This window comes from Zalophus californianus, chromosome 11 (genome assembly GCF_009762305.2).
Source record: "Zalophus californianus isolate mZalCal1 chromosome 11, mZalCal1.pri.v2, whole genome shotgun sequence".
NCBI lineage: Eukaryota > Metazoa > Chordata > Mammalia > Carnivora > Otariidae > Zalophus > Zalophus californianus.
In genome coordinates, this window is record NC_045605.1 from 55,838,720 (window position 1) to 55,863,087 (window position 24,368).

A 24,368-nucleotide genomic window follows, 5' to 3' on the forward strand; every position below is an offset into this window, starting at 1 on the left:
GCAAGCTCGCCCCAGATCTGCGGAATCCCGCGCACGCCAAACCTACCGAAGGTGCCGGGGGCTCGCCCACTCTAGAGTCCCGGGAGACACGCCCGCATGCGCAATGGCCTCTCTTCGCGGGGTAGGTTGTGCGCAGGCGCACTGCGGCAGCCCGCGCCAGGCCTCGCTTCCACCTCGCCACACCCGGGCCGGCGCGCTTCTTTGCGCGTGCCCGCTTGGGGAGAAGTCGGCGGAAAGAAGGGGGCGGGGGAGGAAGGCTGAGGGAAGAGAGGGCACCCCCGGGCGCCAGGGTGCATTGTGGGAAGGAGGCGGCAGCGTCCCGGGCGGGCGGGAGGTGCACCAGCGGCAGCGGCGGCGGCGGCGGTAAATCCTCCCGGCCGCTCACAGCACTGTGGAGCCGCGTCCCCAGCCCGGCCTCGGACCGCGGCGCCCCTCCTGCCCCTCGCGGCTTCTCGCCCGCCGCCCCTCCCCCCGGCGCGCCGGCCTAGCCGAGCCGGCCGGCCGGCCTGGCTCCCCTCCCCGGCCCCGACGGGCGGGCGGGCTGCCCTGAGGAGGCGGGGAGGGGAGGGCTGGGCCGGCCGGCGGGTGGGCGACGATGCCGAACTTCTGCGCTGCCCCCAACTGCACGAGGAAGAGCACGCAGTCGGACCTGGCCTTTTTCAGGTTCCCGCGGGATCCGGCCAGGTAAGCGGCGGGCGCGGAGCCGGCAGCCCGGGCCCATCTCCGCGGTGCGCGCTGCCAACCGCCGGCTCCGGGGCTGCGTGGGGAGTGGGCCACGGTCTTCGACCCCAGCCTCGGCGGCAGGTGGGGAACGGGCCTTGAGCAGCGGGCCGGCGGGCGCCCGGGGACCTCGGAGCACGTGCGCCAGCGGGGGCTCGGCGCGGCGGGCACCACCCGAAGGAAGAGGCAACTGGGGCGGCGCGCAGGCGAGATGAGCTGGGTTCTCGCCTTGGTTAGCTTGCTGGGTGATCTCGGGCAGGTCGCTTTTCCCTCTAGGCTTTAGTTTCCTTAGCTGTCAAAAGAGGCACTTGGATCCTATGGTTGGGGTCACCAGGGCCCTTCCCTCTCCTTGCCACCACCCCCGGGACAGTGTTTCTTTTTGGAGTCCGGTCACCTTCTTTGATCTCGTCAAGTCACAAGTACTTCCTCCAGCGGATTTGTTCATGGTTCAAATTCTGGCTCTGACCGTTAACTCATTGTCTCACTTGGTTATCTTGGGGATAACGGAGGGTAGGGGGGGGGGGTATACGCCTGTGGGCGTGGGAATTGGTATTGAAGTCTTTTCCTTGAGGTAACCCACACTCTGACTTATATTTAAAGAGTGGCAGAGTAGGGACTGTGAAAGTCTGAAGAATTTTCCTTGGCTTCCCTTGTTGATGCGTTCATTTCAAACCAACACTTATCGTGTGCCGAGCACTAGTGTTTGGTGCTGGAAATTCAGATGTGAGAGAGACAGTGTTGCTGCCTGCAGAAAGCTCACAGTCTGTTAAGGAGACAGATATAGAAGAAGGCGATTATAATATAGCATCCTATTTATTAGGTCCACAAATATTAATTGAAGGCCTACCATGTGCTAGGCATTGCTCTGAGCACTGGGAGTGTACGGATGACCAAATCAAAGCTCCTGCTCTCTTGAAGTTTATATTCTAGTGGAGGAAAATAGACAAGTATGTATATACAATATGTCATATGGTGATAAATACTATGGAGAAAAGGCAAATGTTGGGGGGTATAATAAGGAGTAGCAAGGGAGGCACAATTGCTATTCAAATAGGGTGATCAGAGAAGGTCTCACTGAGAAGGTGAATTTGAGCAAAGACCAGAAGTAGGTGAGCAGGCCAACCATGGAGATATCTAGAGGAAGAGCCTTCTGGTCTGTGGAAACAGTAAATGCAGTCAGGGCATGCATGTTACAGGTACAGCCAGAAGTCCATGGACAATAGAGCTGGTTTAAGGAAGGAGAGAGAGGGAAAAAATCAGAAAACAGTGTGTGTTTGTATGATAGGGGTGAATTGTGTAGGATATTTTAGGCCATGTAAAGCATTATGGCCTTTATTCTGAGCGAGACAGGAAGTCATCCAAGAGTTTAGAGAAGAGAGACTACTTTAAACAGGATCACTGGCTGCTTGTTAGATTGTAGGGAAGCAAAAGTGAGAGCAGGAAGACCAGTTAAAGGCTTGATTGCAGTAATCCAGGTTAGTAGAGGAGGAGGGGGTTAACTGTTGGCATTTGAGAAACGTTTTGAAGGTGAAGCCAACAGAATCTGTTAATGGTTTAGATGTAGGTTGGTAAGAGAAAAGGGGAAGTCAAGAATAACTCAAGATTTTTTTTTAACCTGAGTATTTACTGAGCTATGGAAGACTGGGAGGAACAGGTTTGGTGGAGACATATTAAAAGTTTGGTTTGGGACATGTGAAGTTTGAAGAGTTTAATAAATGTTCAGGAATATCCAGAAATGAACTCAAAATGGCCCATATTTAGATCAGTAACCTAAATATTTTAGAGCTTAAACCATAAAAAGATAGTCTGGAATTTAGAGACTTTCAAACTAGAGATTGTAAATATGGGTGTTCTCAGTTTATAGAGGGTATTTAAAGTCATGCTCTGGGGTAAATAAAGCGGAGTAGATCTGAGGATTGAGCCCTGGGGCATTCCTGGTGTTTAAAGTTCAGGGAGGTGAGGATGAACTAGCTCAGAAGAGTGAGGAGTAGCTGTTGGGTTCTATGGGAGCAGGGAAGAGGAACATCTGAATCTGACTGGGCCTTATCCCATTACGCATTATCTTCCTTTTACCTAAATTTTAGCCCAAGGGCAATCTTGAGAGTATATTTCACTTGCATAATAAGGGCAACATTAGTTGATTCTGGACCACAGGTCATTTGTGTCCGTATACTGTAGTGAATGCTCTTTTCGTTACACTCCTTAGAGGGGAGGGAATATGACCTATAGGGGTGTACAGTCTCAAATTTGGAAGAAATTTTTAGATCTAGTGCAGTCTGTCCTCTTTGAGAATCTAATATAAGGACCTTACTTGAGAAAAGTCAGACACAATTTTGCATTCCATTATCAAGGTATTTTATGGGCCCTTTAGGGCCCTTTGCATTCCTGACAGGTGGGCCTTTGTTAAAGACTGTTCTCTGCTTTGTGAAGGGACATTTCAAGATTTTGGACAGCTTTGGCTGTTGTTTCTTTCTTGTATTGAGTGGGATTATGTCTCCCTATAATTTATGCTTTGGAGGTCCTAGTTATGTTCCTACAGTCACACTGAGCAAATCTGTGCCATTTTTTATGTCAGAATCCTTTGAATGTTTCGAGACCAAATTATGAACTTTTGTTTTAAACATTTTTATTGAGATATAATTCACACACCATACAATTCACCCATTTAAAATGTGTATTAAGTGCACTTTAATATACATTATACAGTATTAATGTATATTCAGTATATATTACATTATTAATTTTTAAACATTTTGGTAAGATACAAAATTTGCCATTTTAACCATTTTTTAAGTGTGTAATTCAGTGGCATTAATTACATTCACAGTGTTGTGCAGCCAATCCCTTTCAAAAAGCTTTTTCATTACCCCAAGCAAAAACTGTACCATTAAGCAGTAACTCCTTCCCTCCCCCCACCCCGCCCCACCCACTTTCAGTCTCCATGAATTTGTGTGTTCTGTGTACTTCATGTAAATGGAATCATACAGTTGTCCTTTATATCTGGTTTATTTTAGTTAACATAATATCTTCAAGATCCTAACTTTTTATCCAGACCAAATCTCCTCTTACTGAGGATTTCAAATTCTTCTGTATTTGACACTTTCTTCTTCACCGTGTCGAGAATTAATTATAATAAAGAAGTAGTTTTCAGAAGTGTGTATTGAATTAACAACAGTATTTTTAGGGTTATTATAATTTTTTTCTGTAAATGAGTTGTAGGGAAGGTTGATAAAAGGTGACATTGCCACCCTATCCTTGAAAAGTTAACTAATACTGTTAACTAAAAATATAGTATATTTAATGCTATTAAATAGTACATTTCCTTTTTGTTATATTTGTAAATTCCATGGACACTTTTATAAACAGCTATTTGAAGTAATTTAAAATTCAAAAGTGTAGTTAATAAAGGGCAGTGCAGAATTTCAAAATATAGTACCTTTTATTGGTTCAGAAAAAGTGGCATTAATGTGCTTTTTATTTTTTTATTTTAATTTTAGTTTTTTTTAATTGAAGTATAGTTGACAATGTTCAACATTAGTTTCAGATGTACAACGTAGTGATTCACTAAGTCTATACATTATGCCATGTTCACCACAAGCGTAGCTACCATCTGTCACCATATAGTGCTGTTATAATACCATTGACTCTATTCCGTATGCTGTGCCTTTTATCCCCATTACTTATCCTTTCCTTTTTTTTTTAACTATAAAATAATTGAATCAACTCCCTTTAGGGCAGTGGTAGGGAGGTCATAGATTACCTAAAATTAAAGTTTAAAGGAAAAAAAAAAACCTGCCTAAATCTGGGTCGCCCCAGGATGGCTTGACTAATGCCAAGGCTTGGCAGGAACCTGGGGGCAGCTCATCCCCAGATGAGATGAAGGTACGAGTAGAGCTGATGAATTGCTCCTATTAGAGTGAGGTGGGCAATTGAAGCCCTCTTCTTCCTTCTCAGGCAATTAGTTCTAACTCACCCCTCAGGTGGTGAGGTCTTCCAAGGTTCTTTTGGCAATTTAATCAAAGTTAATTGAGAATTGATGTACTCTGCCTTGTAAAATGTAAAACAAGTGTTTTTTGGGGCACTCATGAAGGTCCCCCAAGACCCTTTCAAGGAGTCCACAAGGTAAAATTATTTCATAATAACACTGACGTTATTTGCCTTTTTCACACTCGTTCTTTCAGGAGTGTGCACTGGAGTTTCTGAGGAGCTCCATAACATGGTAACATCATTGCTCTGATAAGTTGTCTGTTAATATTTTCTAAAATTTTCTAAGTATGGTTATACAGATGCCAGTGTTTGGTAGATATTTTCTCAGAAATAAACAAAAGCCTGCCACTTCAAGGGAAACAATTGACATTCAAGCAAAAATTAGAATTTTGGAAAATTTATATGCACCACTTCAAGCTTGACAACTCTAAGACTTCTGTTGAGATTGATGGTGATATTGATAAACATGACTTTTTAAATAAATTGTATAATGGTGTTTGCATAACTGACTGGACTGATATTTTCCAGATTGACCAATTCATAATTTTACAAAGACATGCACAGATAAAAGCCCTATTCAAAGTATAAGATACACCAGCAGATTTCAATGTAATAGAGTGAAAAAGCTCATTGGGCTGGTTTCAGATTCCACATCGCAACTCAACTTTAAGAAACCACCACTTGTGGAGTTTTGGTGTAGTATTAAAGAATATCCATAGTAATGTGGGTAAGGGAGGAATATTTTAATTACCTTTTTTGACTACATAGCAGTGTGACGCCAGATTTTCTTCATATACTTCAACCAGAACCGCATATGGCAGCAGATTAAATACAAAAACAGATGTGAGAATCTAGCATTAAAGAGATTTGCAAAGATGGAAGACAGTGCCATTCTTTTCACTAAATGTTTTTTGTTTTATAAAATGCAGTTATTTTTCATTAAAATATTACCTGTATTAACATAATGGGATTGTGAGTTTTAATGAATTAATAAATATGTTTTAAATGTATTTGGTTTTAATTTCTGTAATGATAAATATTGATAAACAAAAGCTTTTTGGGTCCTCAATGAGAATGTAAAAAGACTGTGAAGTTTGAGAATCACATCTATAAAATATGATCTTAAAGTGCTTTCATATCTCCTCTAATCCTCCAACCAATGCTTTGAGTTGTAATGATAATACTTTTTATAGAATACTTCATATTCTCTGTGCCAGGCAGTGTTCTATGTGTTTTATGTACATTATTTCATTTAATCCTCGCAGTAGGTTTTGAGATAGTCCCTGCTTTCAGATGAACAAAGCAGGCACAGAGAAATTAACTAATGTCCTCAAAGTCCCATAGAAACATGATATAGGATAAAATATGTAATATTACTGAAACTTATTTGATCATAAAACTTTTTTTATTTTAATGGAACAGTTGATTAGTGTTCCTTGAAATACGTTTTTGAAAATGCTGCAAGTAGGAGACCATCATAGGGAAAAATAAATTAAAAGGCTAAATAATACTGGAAGGGTGATTAAAATGATAGAAAATGACCATTGGATTTGGCAGGATTGAAATAATTCATAATCTTGAGCAGTTTCATTGGAAAAGAGATAAAGCAGAAGCCTCCTTGGAATTGATGGAGGAAAGAATGTGAAATAAAGTGGAGACAGGGAAAATGGGCTCTAGTTTTGCTATGCAGAGGGTCCAGGTTAATGGAATTTTTTAGAAGGGAGATACTAGGGCATGTTCATACTCATGATAATAATATACAGTAGGATAAATAAAGGGTGTTGAGAGACCATATACAGAGAGGAAGGGGAGTCTTTCCTATGTGTGTGTGTATATACATAGTCATACCCATATGTATACACATCTGAATCAGGAAAAGTTTCCTTAAAGAAATGACGTTTGAGGGGCACCTGGGTGACTCGGTCTGTTGAGTGTCTGCCTTCGGCTCAGGTCATTGATCCCAGGGTCCTGGGATCGAGCCCTGTGAGCCCCGTGTCAGGCTGTCTGCTCACTGGGGAGTCTGCTTCTCCCTCTCTCCCCACTGTGCTCTCTCATGTGTGCTCAGTCTCTCTCGAATAAATAAAATTGTAAAAAACAAAAAAAAACAACATTTACTCTGCAGCGTGGAGAAGGGGTTAGGGAAAGGCAAAAGACCAGTTGAAGCTGGGTGGATTCGGAGAATCATTTCACTCTGCTAAGGGAAAAGGCTACAGAGTTCGGGAGTACAGGGCACAGAACAGTGACAGGGAGAGCTAGGAAAGGGGAGACAGTGGTCGATTTGAGAGATAATTATGTATATCCTTAAAAGTATTTAAGTATATATACATATATATACACACACGCATACATGTACACACATGTATGTAAAAAGCTTGTAGTCATATATAACTCTCATAACTTTATTGATATAAAATGTATATACACAGGCAATCACAAATCATAAGTGTTGTGTGGCTTGTTGGATTTTCAGGGTGACCTGTCCATGAAACTTTCGCCCAGATTTAAAAAAAAAAAAAATAGAATATTACTAAGATCCCAAACTCCCTCTCCCTTGAGGCCCTCCCAGTCATTATGCCACTATCCCTAGTGAGAGCCACTGTCCTACTTGATACAATTAGATTAGTTGGTTATTGAGAATGAGGGACAGAGTGAGGGAATCTTTTATTGATATATGACATACATAGAAAAGAGTGTAAAATTAGTAGTCTAGACTTGATGAATTTTTATGAAATGAATACCCAGGTAACATTTGAGATATAGAACATGTTTCTACCCAGAGAAGCCCATTAGAGATCCAGTGCCCAAAGTGTTTATTGCGATGTAGTCACATAGACACACTCTGCCAAGCGTATGTTACAATTCTAGACAACAAGAAGGAAGGCAGATGTTTGGTATAAATCATATTGTTAAAAAAAAAATAAATCATGTTGTTTGCACAGTCTTAAGTACAATGAGCCACCTTATCAGTTAGGGAAAGTTTTATGTCGATATAGGGAACTATTTATTAACCTGGTTTCTTCCAGGCACCAATCAAAAGGGCATCCTTACAAGCAGGCCTTTCTAACGATAGCAATCTCAGGCCTCCTATATTAACTTTTTTTCTGCATAATCACCATCGATTAGTTTTGCCTATTTTTTTAATGGCATCTGATTTCTTTTTTTTTTTTTAAGTTTATTTATTTAAGTAATTTCTACACCCAACATGGGGTTTGAACTCATAAGCCCGAAATCAAGAGTTGCATGCTCTTCCAGGTGAGCCAGCCGGGTGCAAGTTTTGCCTATCCTTAAACTTCTTATAAAAGGAATCATAGATGTACTACTGGCTTATTTTACTCAGCATTATGTTTGTGGGATCTAGCTAGTTCATTCATTCCCATTGCCAAAGAGTGCCACTTTCTCATCAGCATTTGGTATTATCTCTTTTACATTGTGGTCATTCTTGAAGGTATGTAGTAATATTTTATTATGGTTTTCATTAGCATGTCCCTGATGACTAGTGAGATTGAGCCCTTTTTTTTCCATGAACGTTTTTTTCATGTGTATTGGCCATCTGGATAACCTTTTTATTGTAAGTTACTTGTTCAGATCTCTGGCCCATTTTTATATTGGATTGTCTGATTTATCTGTGGGAGTTCTAAATACATATTTTGGATATGAATCTATTGTTGGATATATGTATTGCAGATACCTTCTTCCATTTTATAGGTTGCCTTTTCACTCTTCATTGGGTTCTTTCAATGAAGAAAAGTTATTAACTTTAAAGTAGCCAAATTAATTCATCTTTTGCTCTAGAGCTTGTGCTTTCTTTTTTGCCTTCTTTAAGATATCTTTGTCTATGCCAAGGTGATGGAGATAGTCTCCTGTGTTATCTTTTAGAAGCTTATTGTTTTACCTTCCATATTTAGATCTATAGTGCACTTGGTACTTATTTTTGTGCACATGGTGTGAAAGTAGGAGTCAAGATTAATTTTTTCATATGGCCATCGAATTGACTCAGCACTGTGTATTGAAAAAAACTTTGTCCATAGCTTTCCGTTTTGTTTCATTGTTTTATCCTGTGCCAGTACCACACTCTCTTACTAAGCTTTATAATAAGTTTTAATATCTGATAGCGTAAGTCAACTTATTTTTTTCAAGATTATCTTGCCTATTGGTTCTTTGAATTTCTATATAAAAAGTTTTAGAATTATCTTGTCATTTTCCCCTTTCTCTCCTTTTCACACATACACACAAAGAGACACGCACAAAAGAACTTTTTGGGATTTTGATTATATTGAATCAGTAAATCAATTTGAGGAGAATTGGTATCTTTAGAATTCAGTGTACCAGTCCATGAACTTGTATATCCCTCCATTTATTAAAGTTATTTTAAATCTTTTTCAATTAGAGGGTCTTGCACATCTTTCACTAGATTTACTTCTAGGTATTGATATGGCAGACATAGATGTAGTTATTTGGGCTATCTGCCCAGTCTATTCTTGATTGAATCTGAATGTTTGTGGTATCAGAAAGCTGTCTCAACTTAGTTCAGAGATAATACAGACAGTACCATTCTGTATGGAAGGTCTTCAGAGATCTAAGATTTAAAAAACAAACAGCTGTAGCAGTATGGCAAATTATTTTTTAGTGAGACAGTTTCTGTACTAAATATTTGGATGTTGAAACATGAAATGTTTATGAAATCATAGTGCACAACTGTGTAAAAATATTAAAATATGGACATCTTAGGTATCATTACTGTGCAGTAATACTTCTCGGTTGAATGAAATGCTGTACAATTTAGGTGTGGTTTTACTTTCAGTTAGATAATCAACATTTCACCATGGTTTTACATATTGAGAGTAGAGAGAATTAAGTGTCAGCATGTGTGTGTGTAGGGGTAAACTGTAATATTAAGACAGAATATACTATGATGCGATTGTAGAGTGAATTACGTTTTCAAATTTGTGGCTGTGACAGCATTTTTATTCCTAGAAACTTGAGGACTGAAGGAAAGAAAAGTCTAGTTGTAAGCTTTAGCAAATTACTTAACATTTCTGTGCCTTCATTTCTTCATCTGCATACGGGGGATAACGTACCCTTTTGTAAAGGACTTAGAACAGTGTCTGGCTCATAGTAAGTGCTTAGTATGCATCGTCATCATTGTTGTCATTATTAATTATTTTTCTGCAGATTTGTGAACACCAAGAGGGCATGGACTTTGTCTTGTTCATTATCTTCCACACCTTCTGTGTACTAGACTGTGTAGGTACAATCCCTGCCGTCATGGAGCTTGCAACCTAGTCTGTACATATTGTAGATAATAAGTCATGTTTATAATAAGGCATATGAACACAGGCATCATGCTCCTGGAAGAAACTCCAATGATTTATAGAACATCTGTTTACTGATTTTTTGCAATGTTCTTTTATATCCTTGTTTAAGTTGAAATCCTGAGGGGAATGTTAGGCCGTGGGTCTCATGGTTGTGCAACGTTTTGCTTGAACTAGTGATAAGTAAGTCCTCTCTGGTGCTAGGATGTCCTGGGAATTGAAAGACACAGATTGAAGTTCTAGTTTTACTGCAGATTTTGTGCATGACTCTGAGCAAGTTACTTCTTAACCTTGTCTGTAATTGAATGTACTAAATGATATCTAAGATTTCTTCTGGCTCTCATTTTGGTATCAATCAGCTTTTCCAAATTACGTTCTGCAGGGAGAGGAGAGCAGGAATCCATTGTCTATAATACATATTTGCCTTATAGCTGAATGCTGAAATAAAAATGTTGAACTCATATTTCATAATTGTATTTTGATTTTATTTATAGATGCCAGAAGTGGGTGGAGAATTGTAGGAGAGCGGACTTAGAAGATAAAACACCTGATCAACTAAATAAACATTATCGATTATGTGCCAAACACTTTGAGACCTCTATGATCTGTAGAACTGTAAGTAATAGAAGGGCTTGAGTTGTTTGTTTTCTCTCTCTCTCACTCAGTATCTGGTTGGAAATGTAAATATTTAATAATGCTGGAGTATATCCTTGCACCCCACCACTTTTTTCAAAGTTGAAGACAAATTCGGAGCTAATTGGTATCTCTTGTTCTTAAAAACCCGGGATCTTTTTTAACCCCCCGTTTCTGATGCCCCATTCCTACTCACCAGAGGTTGCCACTTTTATGTTGCTTAATGCAGCCTTCAGAAAATTTTGGATATTAAAGTGTTTGTTTAGGGTAGAGGTTGTGTTTTTATTTGGAGCAACTTCTCCAGAGCTTTTTTTATGAGTGAAATCTTCATTGAGAAAGGTAGCTCTTTGTTTTCATGTTTCCATATGTACTGTTAGAACCAACCCTTAATTTTTATGTGCAAGTTACAAGAAGCAAATCATATATTTAATGTGAAAAAAATTTCCATCAGTAATTTTCAATTTCGTATCAAGACCTGGGTCTCTCACCCTTACTACTGTTAACTGTGTGAATTTGGCCATGTCACTTTCCCTTTCTGGGCCCCAAATTCTAATGATTAAACCACATAATTCCTGAGATCTTAAGATTTTTAACCCGCTGTGATTCTGTTGTTGCTGTGACTTATAAGAGACACAAATAGGGCAGATTTGATCGAAATGAAGCAGACTTGAAACACTTTAAAAATTAGTTAGGAAGACAATTTTGTTAAATAATATATTCTTGTTTAGGTATAACTAATGTATCATCTCAGATATTGGGATAGACATAAACTTGATTTGAAGATACACTATATATTGTTACGCAGCAATTTATTTTGATATTTTTTTCAGATACATTTTGCAGAGGCATCAGAAAACTAAAGAATGATTGGGTTATTTTATTTCTCAAAATTAATTGAAGCAGATACTTGTGAAGTCATTGGGAGGTGAGCCAATTCCGGTTCAACAGTTTAATCACAAATATTTGAGGGATATTTTTGCCTTGCTTTGTTAAGAGGGTAATAATGATCAACCAAAATAAGGGATTTCATATGTTTAAAAGGCAAACTATTTTTATGTTCTTGACATTAAGTAAAAATATCCCAAATTATTTTAAATATACAAGACATATGCATTTTTATTTTAGTAATAAATATGGTCTACTTAACAGACAATTCTAGTAAGATTAATGTGAGAAATGTAAAATTATAGTTCACTCATATTCTTGTTTAGTCAGCATAGGACAGAAAGATGAACTATTTTTGCTTTTTAAATTTCCACATGATTCTTCAGTCTTGAATAAGTTAATGCAAATACGAGAAGATGTTCTTTCTACACATGTAGAAGAAGATACTGCTATTAAAAACTGGCTTATATGATATCTATATCCAAATGTTTGAGAGTTTTGACTTTATTAGTTTGGCGTTGAAGGTTTCATCAGTAAACATTCATGGCTACTTCAACCAAAGCCAAATATTATCTTTGATGCTAGAGTAAAATCACTGCTTTATGCTCAAACCTTAGTTCAGCAGTTAAAGGTTAAATCGTGATACTGAGTTAAAACTGTCATGCACGTAAATTGAATATAGCTCTTTTTCGCATGTGAACTTATAAATCAGTATTTATAAAAAGCAACATGTTTTTAATTCATGTTCTGTTTTTTGGTCTGTAATATCTTTGCTTTATGGCAAATTAATTTGATTTGAATTTAAGAAATGCATTAAGAATGTTTTATCCCTCCTCTCCTTATTCAGTAATTGGTAAGATATCAAGAGTTGACTGTGTATGTTGTGACATGTTTGTTTGCTAAGCAGGAAAGATGCGATGTTTGGGGTACAGTATAGTTTTTGCTCCCTTCAGTGATTGTGTCCCTAATCAATCTCTGATTCAAAATTCCTAGTAGACTCAGGATAATTGGCCCAGCACTAGAAGCTGAGTGTCATTAAGAAATAGATTAAAAAAAAAAAAAAAAAGTTTTCTTCTTTGTGTTTTCCGTGAGGCATGGGGTTGAACTGGAAAATATTGAATCTGAATAGAAATACTTCCCAAATGTGTTTAACAACTCTTGAGATAAAACCCAAGATAGTGTGTTCCCTTTAGTTACATATATTTTTTCTTCATATCATCCTAACCTTCCTTCCCTGGGTGAAAAAAATATAGTTGTTATTTTTGTTTGACATATAGTTTGAACATGCTTTAATAGTCAGCTTTGAAACAATCACTGCTCCCGAGAAAGCTTTTTAAAAAGAAGAGTGTTTGTCTTTATCAGTGTAGACCTTTGAAGAGATTAAAGGCACTGTTTCTTTGGACTAGCTGAGGGGAATGTATGCAGTTATTCATCTGTTACTCTTCCTGTTAATAAACTTCTTGTCCCTACCTGACCTCTGGGTTGGCTGTTGAAGACTGTCAACATCTAAGTATGCATCCAGCTTCTAGCCAGGTTGGATTAGGTTAACAGGAATTAGAATAGAGAATAATCATCCTTCAGTGATAAGAACTTAGAATTAGAAATTTAGAAATACCTAGTTCAGTGTTTGCAGAAGTCCAATTAGGCATATCATGGTTATGAATGAATTCAAGTGGCGCATTAGTCAATTTTTATTTTAGGAGTTTCACAGTATGTGTTAAAAAATATAACTAGCTAGGGGCACCTGGGTGGCTCAGTCGTTAAGCATCTGCCTTCAGCTCAGGTCGTGATCCCGGGCTCCTGGGATCGAGCCCTGCATCAGGCTTCCTGCTCTGCGGGAAGCCTGCTTCTCCCTCTCCCACTCCCCCTGCTTGTGCTCCCTCTCTCACTGTCACTCTGTCAAATAAATACATAAAATCTTTAAAAAAATATGTATGTATGTAACTAGCTCATCAAAATCATTATTTTATAGTCTGTATTGTCTAAGACAATTCTAACTTAAAAATGAGTGGATTATGTAAAAGTGCCAGATAATGGTATGCAAGTGTTATCATTAGTTTATGAATAATTTCATTTTGGGGAATATTGGTCTAGTTCAATACTTGAATTTTATTCAGAAGAGGAAACTTGAGGTCCAAAAAGGGAAAATATTTGGCTAGGATCTCATAGTGAGTAACTGGTAGAGTTTGGACTAGTTCCTAGGTCTCTTGGGTCCCATGCAGTCCCATATTATTTCCTTATACTTGATGCTTCTCAGTAATAGTAGTGAAAGTGGAGTGAACAGCAGGTAAAGAAGGGAAGAATTATTAAAGAACATACAAAGCGATAGATGGAGAAACTTTTGTGCCTACTGTAGATTTGGTGGGCTCATGGAAGGGCAGAACAGACAAAGTCGCTGGGAGGATGAATTAGAAGTATATTTGCAAGATGCAAATACATTTTATTTTTTATGCCTACCATCAATTCCATTCCTTTTTGAAAATAGATTGCCAGAAGGGCAAAGACAAAAATTGAGTTAGAAATAATAAGCTAATCTGGATTGACATCGTCATTCTGCAAGTCTCTACACTTTAGAGCTGGAGTTGAAGGAGTACTGGGGAAGTCATTAACATAGCATTTTCTTTATGTGTAATAATACATTCTTACAGACTGTCTCTGAATTAACACGTTTTTCTTTTTCAGAGTCCTTATAGGACAGTTCTTCGAGATAATGCAATACCAACAATATTTGATCTTACCAGTCATTTGAACAATCCACATAGTAGACACAGAAAACGAATAAAAGAATTGGTACGTCAGTGTGCTTTTGGCTTTCCCACCCCCGTAATACTGTGACATCAAATATAGATGCATTCATGTTAAAATTGAACCCAAGTTACTCTCTATTTCACAGGTAGCATGGGAAGTGAATGCTGTGGTTATTGAAGTAGCATGGATGTGAGATGATTAGTACTTAAATTGGAAAGTCTTTCTCAAATTTAGCCCGTTGATACTCATTGACTTGGGCCAAAATATGCTGTCAGTTTTAGACCACTAGCACATTCCCTTCCTGGGAAGAAAAAAACCCAAAAAAACACTACCTTTTCTTTTATAGTAAGGAAAGTGGAGTTGAGGGATATTTCCAGAATTCAGCACAAAGGGATAAAGAAAGGGAAAGTATAAAAGTTAAGACATGGATACTTTTACCTAGAAGTAATGGTTCTATCTCTATTAAGTACTGTCAGGGTTAGAAAAAGCTTTTAAATCTCTGTATATGGCATCATTTATACGTGTTTTTATAGTAATAGGAATTTGATACCCTTTAGTTCTAATGATTGAAACCTACCTGGTTTTTTGTTGACATTAGGTGAACAGCATTAAATTGCTGAGACTCCTCAGTCCATGACTTTCTGTCATTGTTGCCACCAGCAAGACCCTTATTTTATTTTTCTTCCTCCTTCCACTATTACCATTCCCATTTCTTCTCCTCCTTTTGGTATCCATGCTAGTGTATTTAATATTTCTCATTTCATTCTGCCTACTGTGTGCTTTTTAAAGCAACATTCATCGAATTTTCTTCATTTTTTCTGTTTCTATGTTTACCTTTCATACTTACATCTTTGATCCATTTGGAGTTTGTATGTCTTTATTACCATAGCTTTATGATATATCTTACTTTCAAATACAGTGATTTCTTAACTCTTCTTTTTCAAAATTGTCCTTGCTATTTGTGGACCTTTATCCCACTAGGTGAATTTGAGAATTCTTTTGTCTTATATAAATTGTATGGGGATTTTCATCATGAATGTTTTGAATTACCATCTTTGCAATATTAATTAGACCTATCCATAAAGAGAAAAAAACAGCTATCAAGTAATAGCAATCATTGACAAAACTAAATACTAGTTCTTTGAAAACACTATTAAAATACTTTTAGGGGTGCCTGGGTGGTTCAGTTGGTTAAGTGTCTGCCTTTCGCTCAGGTCATGATCTCACGGTCCTGGGATCGAGCCCGGAGTCAGGCTCCCTGCTCAGTGGGGAGTCTGCTTCTCCCTCTTCCCCCGCCCCCACCCTGGCTCATGCTCTCTCAGATAAATAAAATCTTTAAAATAAATTAAAAATTAAAAAAATACTTTTAGGAATGCACAAAGTAAAAAATTTGAAATAACTTCAGGGTTTTTGCTGCAGTTCTTTAAAAGAGAACAATATGTACATTCTTCCTTAAATTACTTCCTAAATACACTGTCGTTTTTGTTGGTATAGATTATGTATTCTGGTTGAGATTGTTTCTAGCAATTTTGAAGACCCCTTTTTATTAATCCTAATAGTCCACCAAGTTTTCTATGCAGTTGATTGTATCATCCTCCACTTCCAATCCTTATAATTTAAAATTTTTCTGTTGCCTGTGTTGCTGTTTAGTAACTACAGTTACTACACCCCTAAGAGTGCTGTGTTGAATAGTCTCAGGAATGTCACCACTGGTACATTTGTCTTGTTCCATTAAGTGTGACATTTGTTGTTGATATTGTTAGATAATTTTTATTAAGGAAATTCCTTTTATTCCCTTTTAGTCTCCATATTCAAAATTTTTATCATAACTTGTTGAACTTACCAGAAGATTTCACTGCATCTGTTGAGTAGAAAAGTTCACGATTTTTTTTTAAGGCAGTGAATAACATTGATGGGTTTTCTGATGTTGAACCATCTTTGCATTCCTGTGATGAACCCGAATTGATTGCAGTATATCTTTCTTCATTTGTTTGATTTAGTTGGTTAATATTTTACTTAGGATATTGCATTTATCATTTTAAGTGTTGTCCTGTAATTTTCTTTTTTCGTGTACTCCTATTATCCAGTTATGATATCAAGGTTCTATTAGCCTTATAAAATTAGTTGGATAGCTTTCCTTTTTTTCCTCTCAGTTTTTCTAGACAAATTTGTTTAAGGTGTATACTATTTGCTCTTGAAAGTTAAACTATAAAACCATCAGATGGCTTGGGATGGGTGAGGGAATATTTTAATTGCCATTTTGATTTATTTATTGGTTTTCTCTTCTTGTGTTTCATTTGTTTTCAAGAGTTCATGAACTGCATCTAGGATTTTGGAATGCTTGTTTTTTTCTGAACCTAAGATTATTTTAATAGTCTTTGCAAAGAAATAGTAGTTACTTTTATTAATGATTGCTGCACTTGTGAGCTATTTTACCGGTTTCTTCTTGATTTGAGGGATTTACTTTTTAGCTCTTTTTCTGGCTTCTTGAATGTTTAGCTCATATTTATGTATATTCAAAGCTGTAAATGTCTAAGTGTGTTTTAGCTGTATCCCACAATTTTAGACATGTAGTGCTTCCATTGATTAGCTAGAAGTGTTTTGTATTCCCCTATTTCTTTAACATAGGATTATTTTTGTTTTTAGTTTCCAGGCATAGGTTTATTTTTTAAAACCATACTGTAGTTTTTATTTGGAGTGTTATTATTAAGTGATACATAGAGGATATATACAGTCTGTGTGATACTGATGCTTTCTGATTTTTGCATTTGTTACTGCTATTGAAGTATGATGCTCTGGCCTGATTCTTGCTCCTTTTTAGATCTGCTTTTCTCACTCAAAGTCTTTAGTTTTTTTCCTTTATATTTGACATTTTAAATTTTGCTAAACTGGGTCTAGATGGTTTTTTTAATTATCTGGATTTACATCTTTAAGTTCTGAGAAATCCTCAGTTTTTATTTCTTCATGCATTTCTTTCCCTCTATTTATTTATTTGTTTTTCTGGGACTTCTCATAGATGAATGCTGACACTCCACAACAGTCCTCCACATCAGCGTTCTTCTTAGTAATATGTACCAGGGGTGAGGCAGTCGGCCACTTCCCACCCTGTAGCTTATCATTTCCCTGTATTCTGCCCCTTGGGAACCTCAGATACCTTACTGCAGACATGCTCTTCCAGATCTGCCATCCTTGCAGCTGCAGTTCACGGGATGAGGGAATGTTCTGGATTTGGCTAGCCTGTTGACAGTTCTTGTTTAGCAATATCATGTTCCCATGCTGCCTAGCAGGTACCCTGTTAACTCCAGCTGTCACTTGGTACTGCTGCTTGCCTTGCCCCAGAATAGTAATGGGGTGGGTTGTGATTTAAGCATTGTGGGGGGTTAGAGGGAGAGAAAAGGATACAACTGGGAAGTGCTTCCTCGGTCTAACCCGGTATGTATGTCCCACTTGGCCCTCTGTGCTGTGTGCATCCATTTCTCTTTTCCATACTGGTACTGCATTACTCTCTGCTCCCCAGGGATTTTTCATAGCTTTTCTGTTAGGTTCTGGGATCCAACAACTCTCTCTTACATGGCATCCCCCAGGATTGGATTGAGGGGGGACATGATTTGTGACCCCTTGGAATGCCCATCCTATACTTTTCATGCCTTTTATTAGCCAGCAAACACTTGTAACCCAAAGTTATGATGATTTAAGTATAAAGTAAGTTAAACGATGCTTTCTTTGCTCTCCAGTATTTTATTATGAGCTTGGAGTCATTAGTAAATTATACTTCTGGTTTTTCTGGTCATCTCTATGTTTGAAGAATGTTTTCCTTATAAGGAATTTATGCTCTTGAAGGAATTAAATTTGAGTCAAGATATGCTTTTTACTTCTGAGTCTACAGTGATGTGCTAGAGTTCAGTTTTCTTAAAGATTTTTTTTCTTTTTTCTTGTCATTTAGAGTGAAGATGAAATCAGGACACTGAAACAGAAAAAAAGTAAGTGATGGTATTAATGACTCAACTTCTGAATGCCTTTTAAAAAGGCCTTGACCTGGTCAGGACAAATAATTACGTTTTATGTCCAAAACCTGCCGTGAGAATGATGTAAGCATGTGGTAGGCATTGTCCCATGGGCTGGAACTGTCTGTGAGACTAAAGTGTTAGTTTAGTTTCTTGATTGAGTGCTACTGTGCCATGCACTTTGCCTTCTCCCCACTAGGGCTGTGCTCTTGGTGTGGTAGGAGTGGCAGGCACACCGACAGTGTCCCAGGGTAGGGAAGGAGAGGCAGCAGGAAGGACAAGAGCAGAATCTTCGTCCACCCAATGTGTGGTGCATAATAAGTTCTTGATACATTTTTAAGGAGTAAATGCTGTGGGAACACTTAGCCTAATAGAGGGTAGGAGTCAGAAGCTTTTTTTTTTTTTTAAGATTTTTTATTTGTTTATTCATGAGAGACCGGGGTGCGGGGAGAGAGAGAGAGGCAGAGGGAGAAGCAGGCTTCCCGCCGAGCAGGGAGCCCGATGCGGGACTTGATCCCAGGACCCTGGGATCATGACCTGAGCCGAAGGCAGACGCTCAACCATCTGAGCCACCCAGGCGCCCGTCAGAAGCCTTTCTGCGGGGACTGATAGCTGACCTCTGTCACCAAAGAATGAGGACGAGAAGTTGTTTTTGTTCTTGACAGTGATTGCTATTATTCCTCCTTTCTCTGTGCCCTCCTCCTACTGTGTTGCTATTATTATTAATATAAGTCTTATGACCTGTGTGCTAAGTGTTATATTCGAAGTGCTTTTCTTAATTGATTTAATTCTCACAGTAGTCCTGAGGTAAGTACTATTATTTCCCCTCTCTGTAGATGAGAGAGTCTGGAGTCAGGCAAAGGAGGGAAGAGTGAATCTGTACAGAAGGGAGAGTGGCTTGAGGCAGGGTGCTGGATTTGGGAAGCTATACTCATTCTGTTGTTGGAGCTTCTATTCTTCCATGATGATTAGAAAATGAGCCTAGAGAGGACCACAGCGTCCAGGACTGGCAGCGTTGTGTGTATGACAGTGGGGCAGGGCACCAACCTCAGAGCCTCGGTTTTCCTATCCAAATACAAAGGGATTGGGCTGATACGTCTAGTAGTCTAATATTAGCCTTAAAATTGCCTGCATATACTCTACATTCTGTTGGCATATCTGTAATACGGTTTTTGTCTCCTCCTCTAGTGTGTGTCTTATTGTAACTCTGTATCCTAGTCTGTGGTCCACTAGGTGCCTTGTGAATGTTGAATGGATGAGTTTGTGAATTTAAATATTTAACCAGTCAAAAAATGGAAATTTTTGTTGTTTGTATGGTTTCCTCATGAGCCTGTTATAAAATTAATCCTTTGTTTTCCAGTCGATGAAACTTCTGAACAGGAACCAAAACATAAAGAATCAACAACGCAACGCTCAGAATCCCAGTGCAGAAGAAGGGTGTGAAGAACAGGATGAAGACATTTTACCTTTAACCCTTGAAGAGAAAGAAAACAAAGAATACTTAAAATCTTTATTTGAAATTTTGATTCTTATGGGAAAACAAAACATACCTCTGGATGGGCATGAACTGATGAAATCCCGGAGGGTCTCTTTACTCCTGATCACTTCCAAGCACTGCTGGAGTGCCAGATACATTCTGGCGAAGAGGTTCTGAGAAAGCGCTTTGAGACAACAGCAGTTAACACATTGTTGTGCTCGAAAACACAGCAGAAACAGATGCTAGACATCTGTGAGAGCTGCATATTCGGGAGGAGACCCTCAGGGAAGTGAGAGACTCCCACTTCTTTTCTATCATCACTGATGATGTAGTGGACATAGCGGGGGGAAGAACACTTGCCTGTGTTGGTTGAGGTTTGTTGATGAATCTCCTAACCTGAGAGAGGAATTTGTGGGCTTCTTGCCTTATGAACCTGATGTAGAAATTTTGGCTGTAAAATTTCACACGATGGTAACTGAGAGGTGGGGGTTAAACATGGAGTATTGTCGTGGCCAGGCTTACATTGTGTCCAGTGGATTTTCTTCCAAAATGAAAGTCGTTGCTTCTAGACTTTTAGAGAAATATCCCCAAGCTGTCTACACACTTTGGTCTTCCTGTGCCTTAAATATGTGGTTGGCGAAATCAGTGCCTGTTGTGGGAGTATCTGTTGCGTTGGGAACAATTGAGGAAGTTTGTTCTTTCTTCCATCGGATCTCCACATTGCTTTGGAGCTTGACAATGTAATTTCTGTCCTCTTTCAAAACAATGAGGAAAAGGGTAAAGAACTGAAGGAAATCTGCCATTCTCAGTGGACAGGCAGCCACGATGCCTTTGAAATTTTAGTGGACCTCCTACAAGCACTTGTTTTATGTTTAGATGGTATAAATAGTGATACAAATATTAGATGGAATAACTGTATAGCTGGTCGAGCTTCTGTTCTCTGCAGTGCAGTAACAGATTTTGATTTCATCATGACCATTGTTGTTCTTAAAAATGTCCTATCTTTTACAAGAGCCTTTGGGAAAAACCTTCAAGGGCTAAACCTCTGATGTCTTCTTTGCAGCCAGTAGCTTGACTGCAGTGCTGCATTCACTAAATGAAGTGATGGAAAATATTGAAGTTTTCAATAGAAAATTGTTGTTCGAAGAAGCGCACAAATTTGGCAAACTAAGCTTGATATTCAGTATGAAACTCCCTGGAAATTCCGCAGAGGCCCAGCAAGGTAACCTGGAAATCTCAGCTCACTTCTGAGTAGTTACTATAAAGAAACTCTAAGTGTTCCAACAGTGGAACACATATATTCAGGAACTGAAAGAAATATTCTCAGACAGCACCTCAAAGCTCTTAAATGCTTATCTCTTGTACCCTCTGTCAAGGGACCAGCTCAAATTTAATACATCGGAGGAGCACCATGCTGGACAAGACAGAAGTGACTTGCCCAATCCCGACACACTCTCAGCTGAGCTGCATTGCTGGAGAATCAAGTGGAAACACAGAGGGAAAGTATATGAGCTTCCATCCACCATTTATGAAGCCCTGCATCTACCAGGACATCAAGTGTTTTCCTAGTGTTTATGCATTGCTGAAAGTCCTCTGTATTCTTCCTGTGATGAAGGGTGAGAATGAATGCTATGAAAATGGACGGAAGCGTCTCAGAGCATCCCCGAGGAACACTCTGACAGATTCAAAGGTCAAGTAACTTGGCTTTGCTTAACATAAATTTTGATATAAAACATGATCTGGATTTAATGATGGACACATACATCAAACTCTATACAACAAAGTCAGAGCTTCCTACAGATAACTCCAGAAACCATTAGAATACCTAAAAAGACTTAAAGTAGGCTTTCTCTTATGTTTGATATTAGGGAAAAATCTGTAAGAAATTTGAAAACATCTTACAGAAAAGCTGTCAGGTGTATGTAGGCCACTTAATCACTGAGTATCTTGGACCTGTCGACCTCCTCATTGAGTACATTAGCCATTGATAATCTGCCTGTATAAATGGCCCCTGTTTAAACTCTCATGCTTTGGAGACATACCTGTTTCCAGAAGATAGCATTTGAAAGGTGCCACATTACACTTCTGTGGGATCTCTGCTAATGGCACTTGGGAATTGTTTCAGTTAATCATTTTAGATAAAACATTGTCACTGATCCAATTGTCTGTATTGGAGTAGCAGTTCTTAGAAGATAAAGATTTTGAAGAGGTATGGGAGGAAGGAGTACATTTTATAAAATGTTACAATGAAGCTCAGAGTGACCTTTGAAAGGTAGGAGTGTTAGTATTGTTTAAAAATCTGTAAATGGTACAGTTAAGGGAGTTACCAGACAGAGGAGAGAGAGAAACACGTGAGCTTACGTGAGCTTGCCAGGCAAGGATTGCAGTAGAGATTTTGTCTTTCTCAAGTAAACTTAAAGGAACTAGCTGCAGGTAAAGTTTGAATGGGAGAGCCTGCCATTGTTGTTCCACATTGGATTAGTTGCTGTTTACATTCCTTTGTTGAGCCTACATCTTCATAAGCTCTTTAGCAAGTGTATGTAGAACACCTACGTCTCATAAGCTTTTTAGCAGGTATATGTTGAACACCTGTGTTCACGGTCAAGCCAGGATCAAGGCCATGGGATACTGACAACTGATTTGTCTGTTTTCCCTCTGTCTTTTCCCACGACTATATCTACTGCCTCGTCTTGATTTATAAACAACACCTGGAAAACCTACAAAAATAAATGTTTTGTGGTTTATCTAGGAATATACAGAAATATTGCTGTTACTTTTGGTGAAGAAAATCAATTTTGTATAGTTTATTTCAACCTAAATAAAATGTGAATTTTGTTTAAAGTTCAGGTACATTATTTTTGGTGGGGACAAAATGGATTCTTGTGGTAAATTCTTTTTTCAAAAATATCACCTTCACAACTGAAGATGGCTTTTTTGGGGGGTCTTTTGGGGGGTGGCATATGGTTTACTACTTGGGTATATAAAAGACATTTTAATTAAGAAATTTCCTAAATAAGGTTTATCTAACTGATGTTTTTTAATATTATGTGCTGTATGACCCCGTTACAAATTTTCAAGATTTGTGAAATTGTTGATAGCTAAAATGTAAATGAATTAATATAATTGCCGAGATGTCATTGAATTATTTTATGTTGGGATATGTTAGTGTTACTTGAGTTTCAGAAAACAGGATGGGGTGCATTATAGAGTGCAGGTCTTAATGATAGCTGGCAGTGCAATTCCCCTGTCAGGGACAGGGCTGGCCGATGTGTCAAATCAGGACACATTACTCATTCATGTTATGAAAAAGATAACAGAGTTTATCTTATAGCCAGAGCTCTAAGAGGTGCCTCTGTCTTTGGGCAGAAAGAACTGATCAGGTCATGGTGACAGGATGACAGTAAAGGAGACAGAGCTGGCCTTTTAATACCTGCTTCTAGTTTTTAGGACACTCGAGTGGTGTGATCTTGGTCCCCTGGGTGGGGCTCAGTCGGCTGGGAGATCTGAGTTGGGCATCGGACTCTTGATCTCAGCTCAGGTCTTGATCTCAGGGGCATGAATTCAAGGCCTGCATTTGGGGGGGAAAAAGTGGTGTGACCTTGGTAGAATATTTGAGCTGGGTATGTTTCTTCAGCTATAAAAAAAAACAGGTTGCACTATGAAGAGTGGATACTTTATCATCAATTACCTATGACTGCTTACATCGCAGAACTTAGTGGCTTAAAAGAACAGTTTATCATTTCTCAGTTTTGTGGCTTGGTTGAATGGTTCTTTTGCTAGTGTCATATGGGCACTCTGCATTCAGCTGGCAGATTGACTAGGGGCGGAGTGGTACAGCTGGGCCTCTCCATGTGGTCTTTTTATCTTGGACTTAGGGCATAGTGGTCTCGGAGTACCAAGAAGGCAGAGGCAGTAGCTTCAAAGCCTGAGCTGAAGAACTCACAGACCATCACTTTCACCACATTGTTTTGGTCAAAGCAAGTCATAAGGCTGGCCCAGATACAAGGGATGAGGAAACAGAATCCTCATCTTGATGAGAGGTGCAGAATACAGCCCTGTTTGCTGTTCACCATAATTATGTAAAACAGTCCTGCAGTTAGCATTAGGTAAGCTTTTTAAGATGCCCATCATTTGTTTTTATAATCTGTGTATGTTCTCTAAATCGGTAATTTATTGAAAACCCCCAAACCTTAATTTATTAAGGCATTTTCACAAACTGATGTTTGAAGATAGATTGAGTCATTGGTGGTCTCCCCACACATAAAACAAATTGTCGCTTTTGCAAGATTAAATTGAAAGTAGGTGTTGTGACTGTTTATTCCACAAACATTAGATGAACGCCTACTGTGTGCCAGGTTTAAGTGCTGGCAATAGCAGATGCACTTTCTTACTAGAGCTTACAGTCTTGAGTTGGCCCTTGGGCTACAATTGTACTTATTTGTAACTACACATACACTTGGTAGAGTTAAGTGAATCAAATTTACTAAAATTAAAAAAGACATAGGGTATCTATAAAAGCCTGTGCAGTTTAAAAAAAATTCTATATCAAATCTAAACAGTTTGTGAAATACACTAGAAAATAGATTTAAGACTTAGCAAATT

The 24,368-nt window shown here is 38.6% G+C and overlaps 1 protein-coding gene across 1 annotated transcript; it reads left to right on the forward strand.

Moving 5' to 3' along the window:
* The first annotated feature begins 453 nt into the window (after positions 1 to 453).
* THAP12 (THAP domain containing 12) lies at positions 454 to 21,586 on the forward strand. The gene is given in 16 exon segments (XM_027578689.2): positions 454 to 684; positions 10,514 to 10,634; positions 14,220 to 14,327; positions 18,229 to 18,265; positions 19,650 to 19,695; positions 19,697 to 19,854; positions 19,857 to 20,029; positions 20,032 to 20,109; positions 20,111 to 20,137; positions 20,139 to 20,487; positions 20,490 to 20,806; positions 20,808 to 20,930; positions 20,933 to 21,145; positions 21,147 to 21,314; positions 21,316 to 21,450; positions 21,452 to 21,586. Coding segments are annotated over 16 exon segments (2,277 nt in total). The 5' UTR covers positions 454 to 595.
* The last annotated feature ends 2,782 nt before the right edge of the window (positions 21,587 to 24,368 follow it).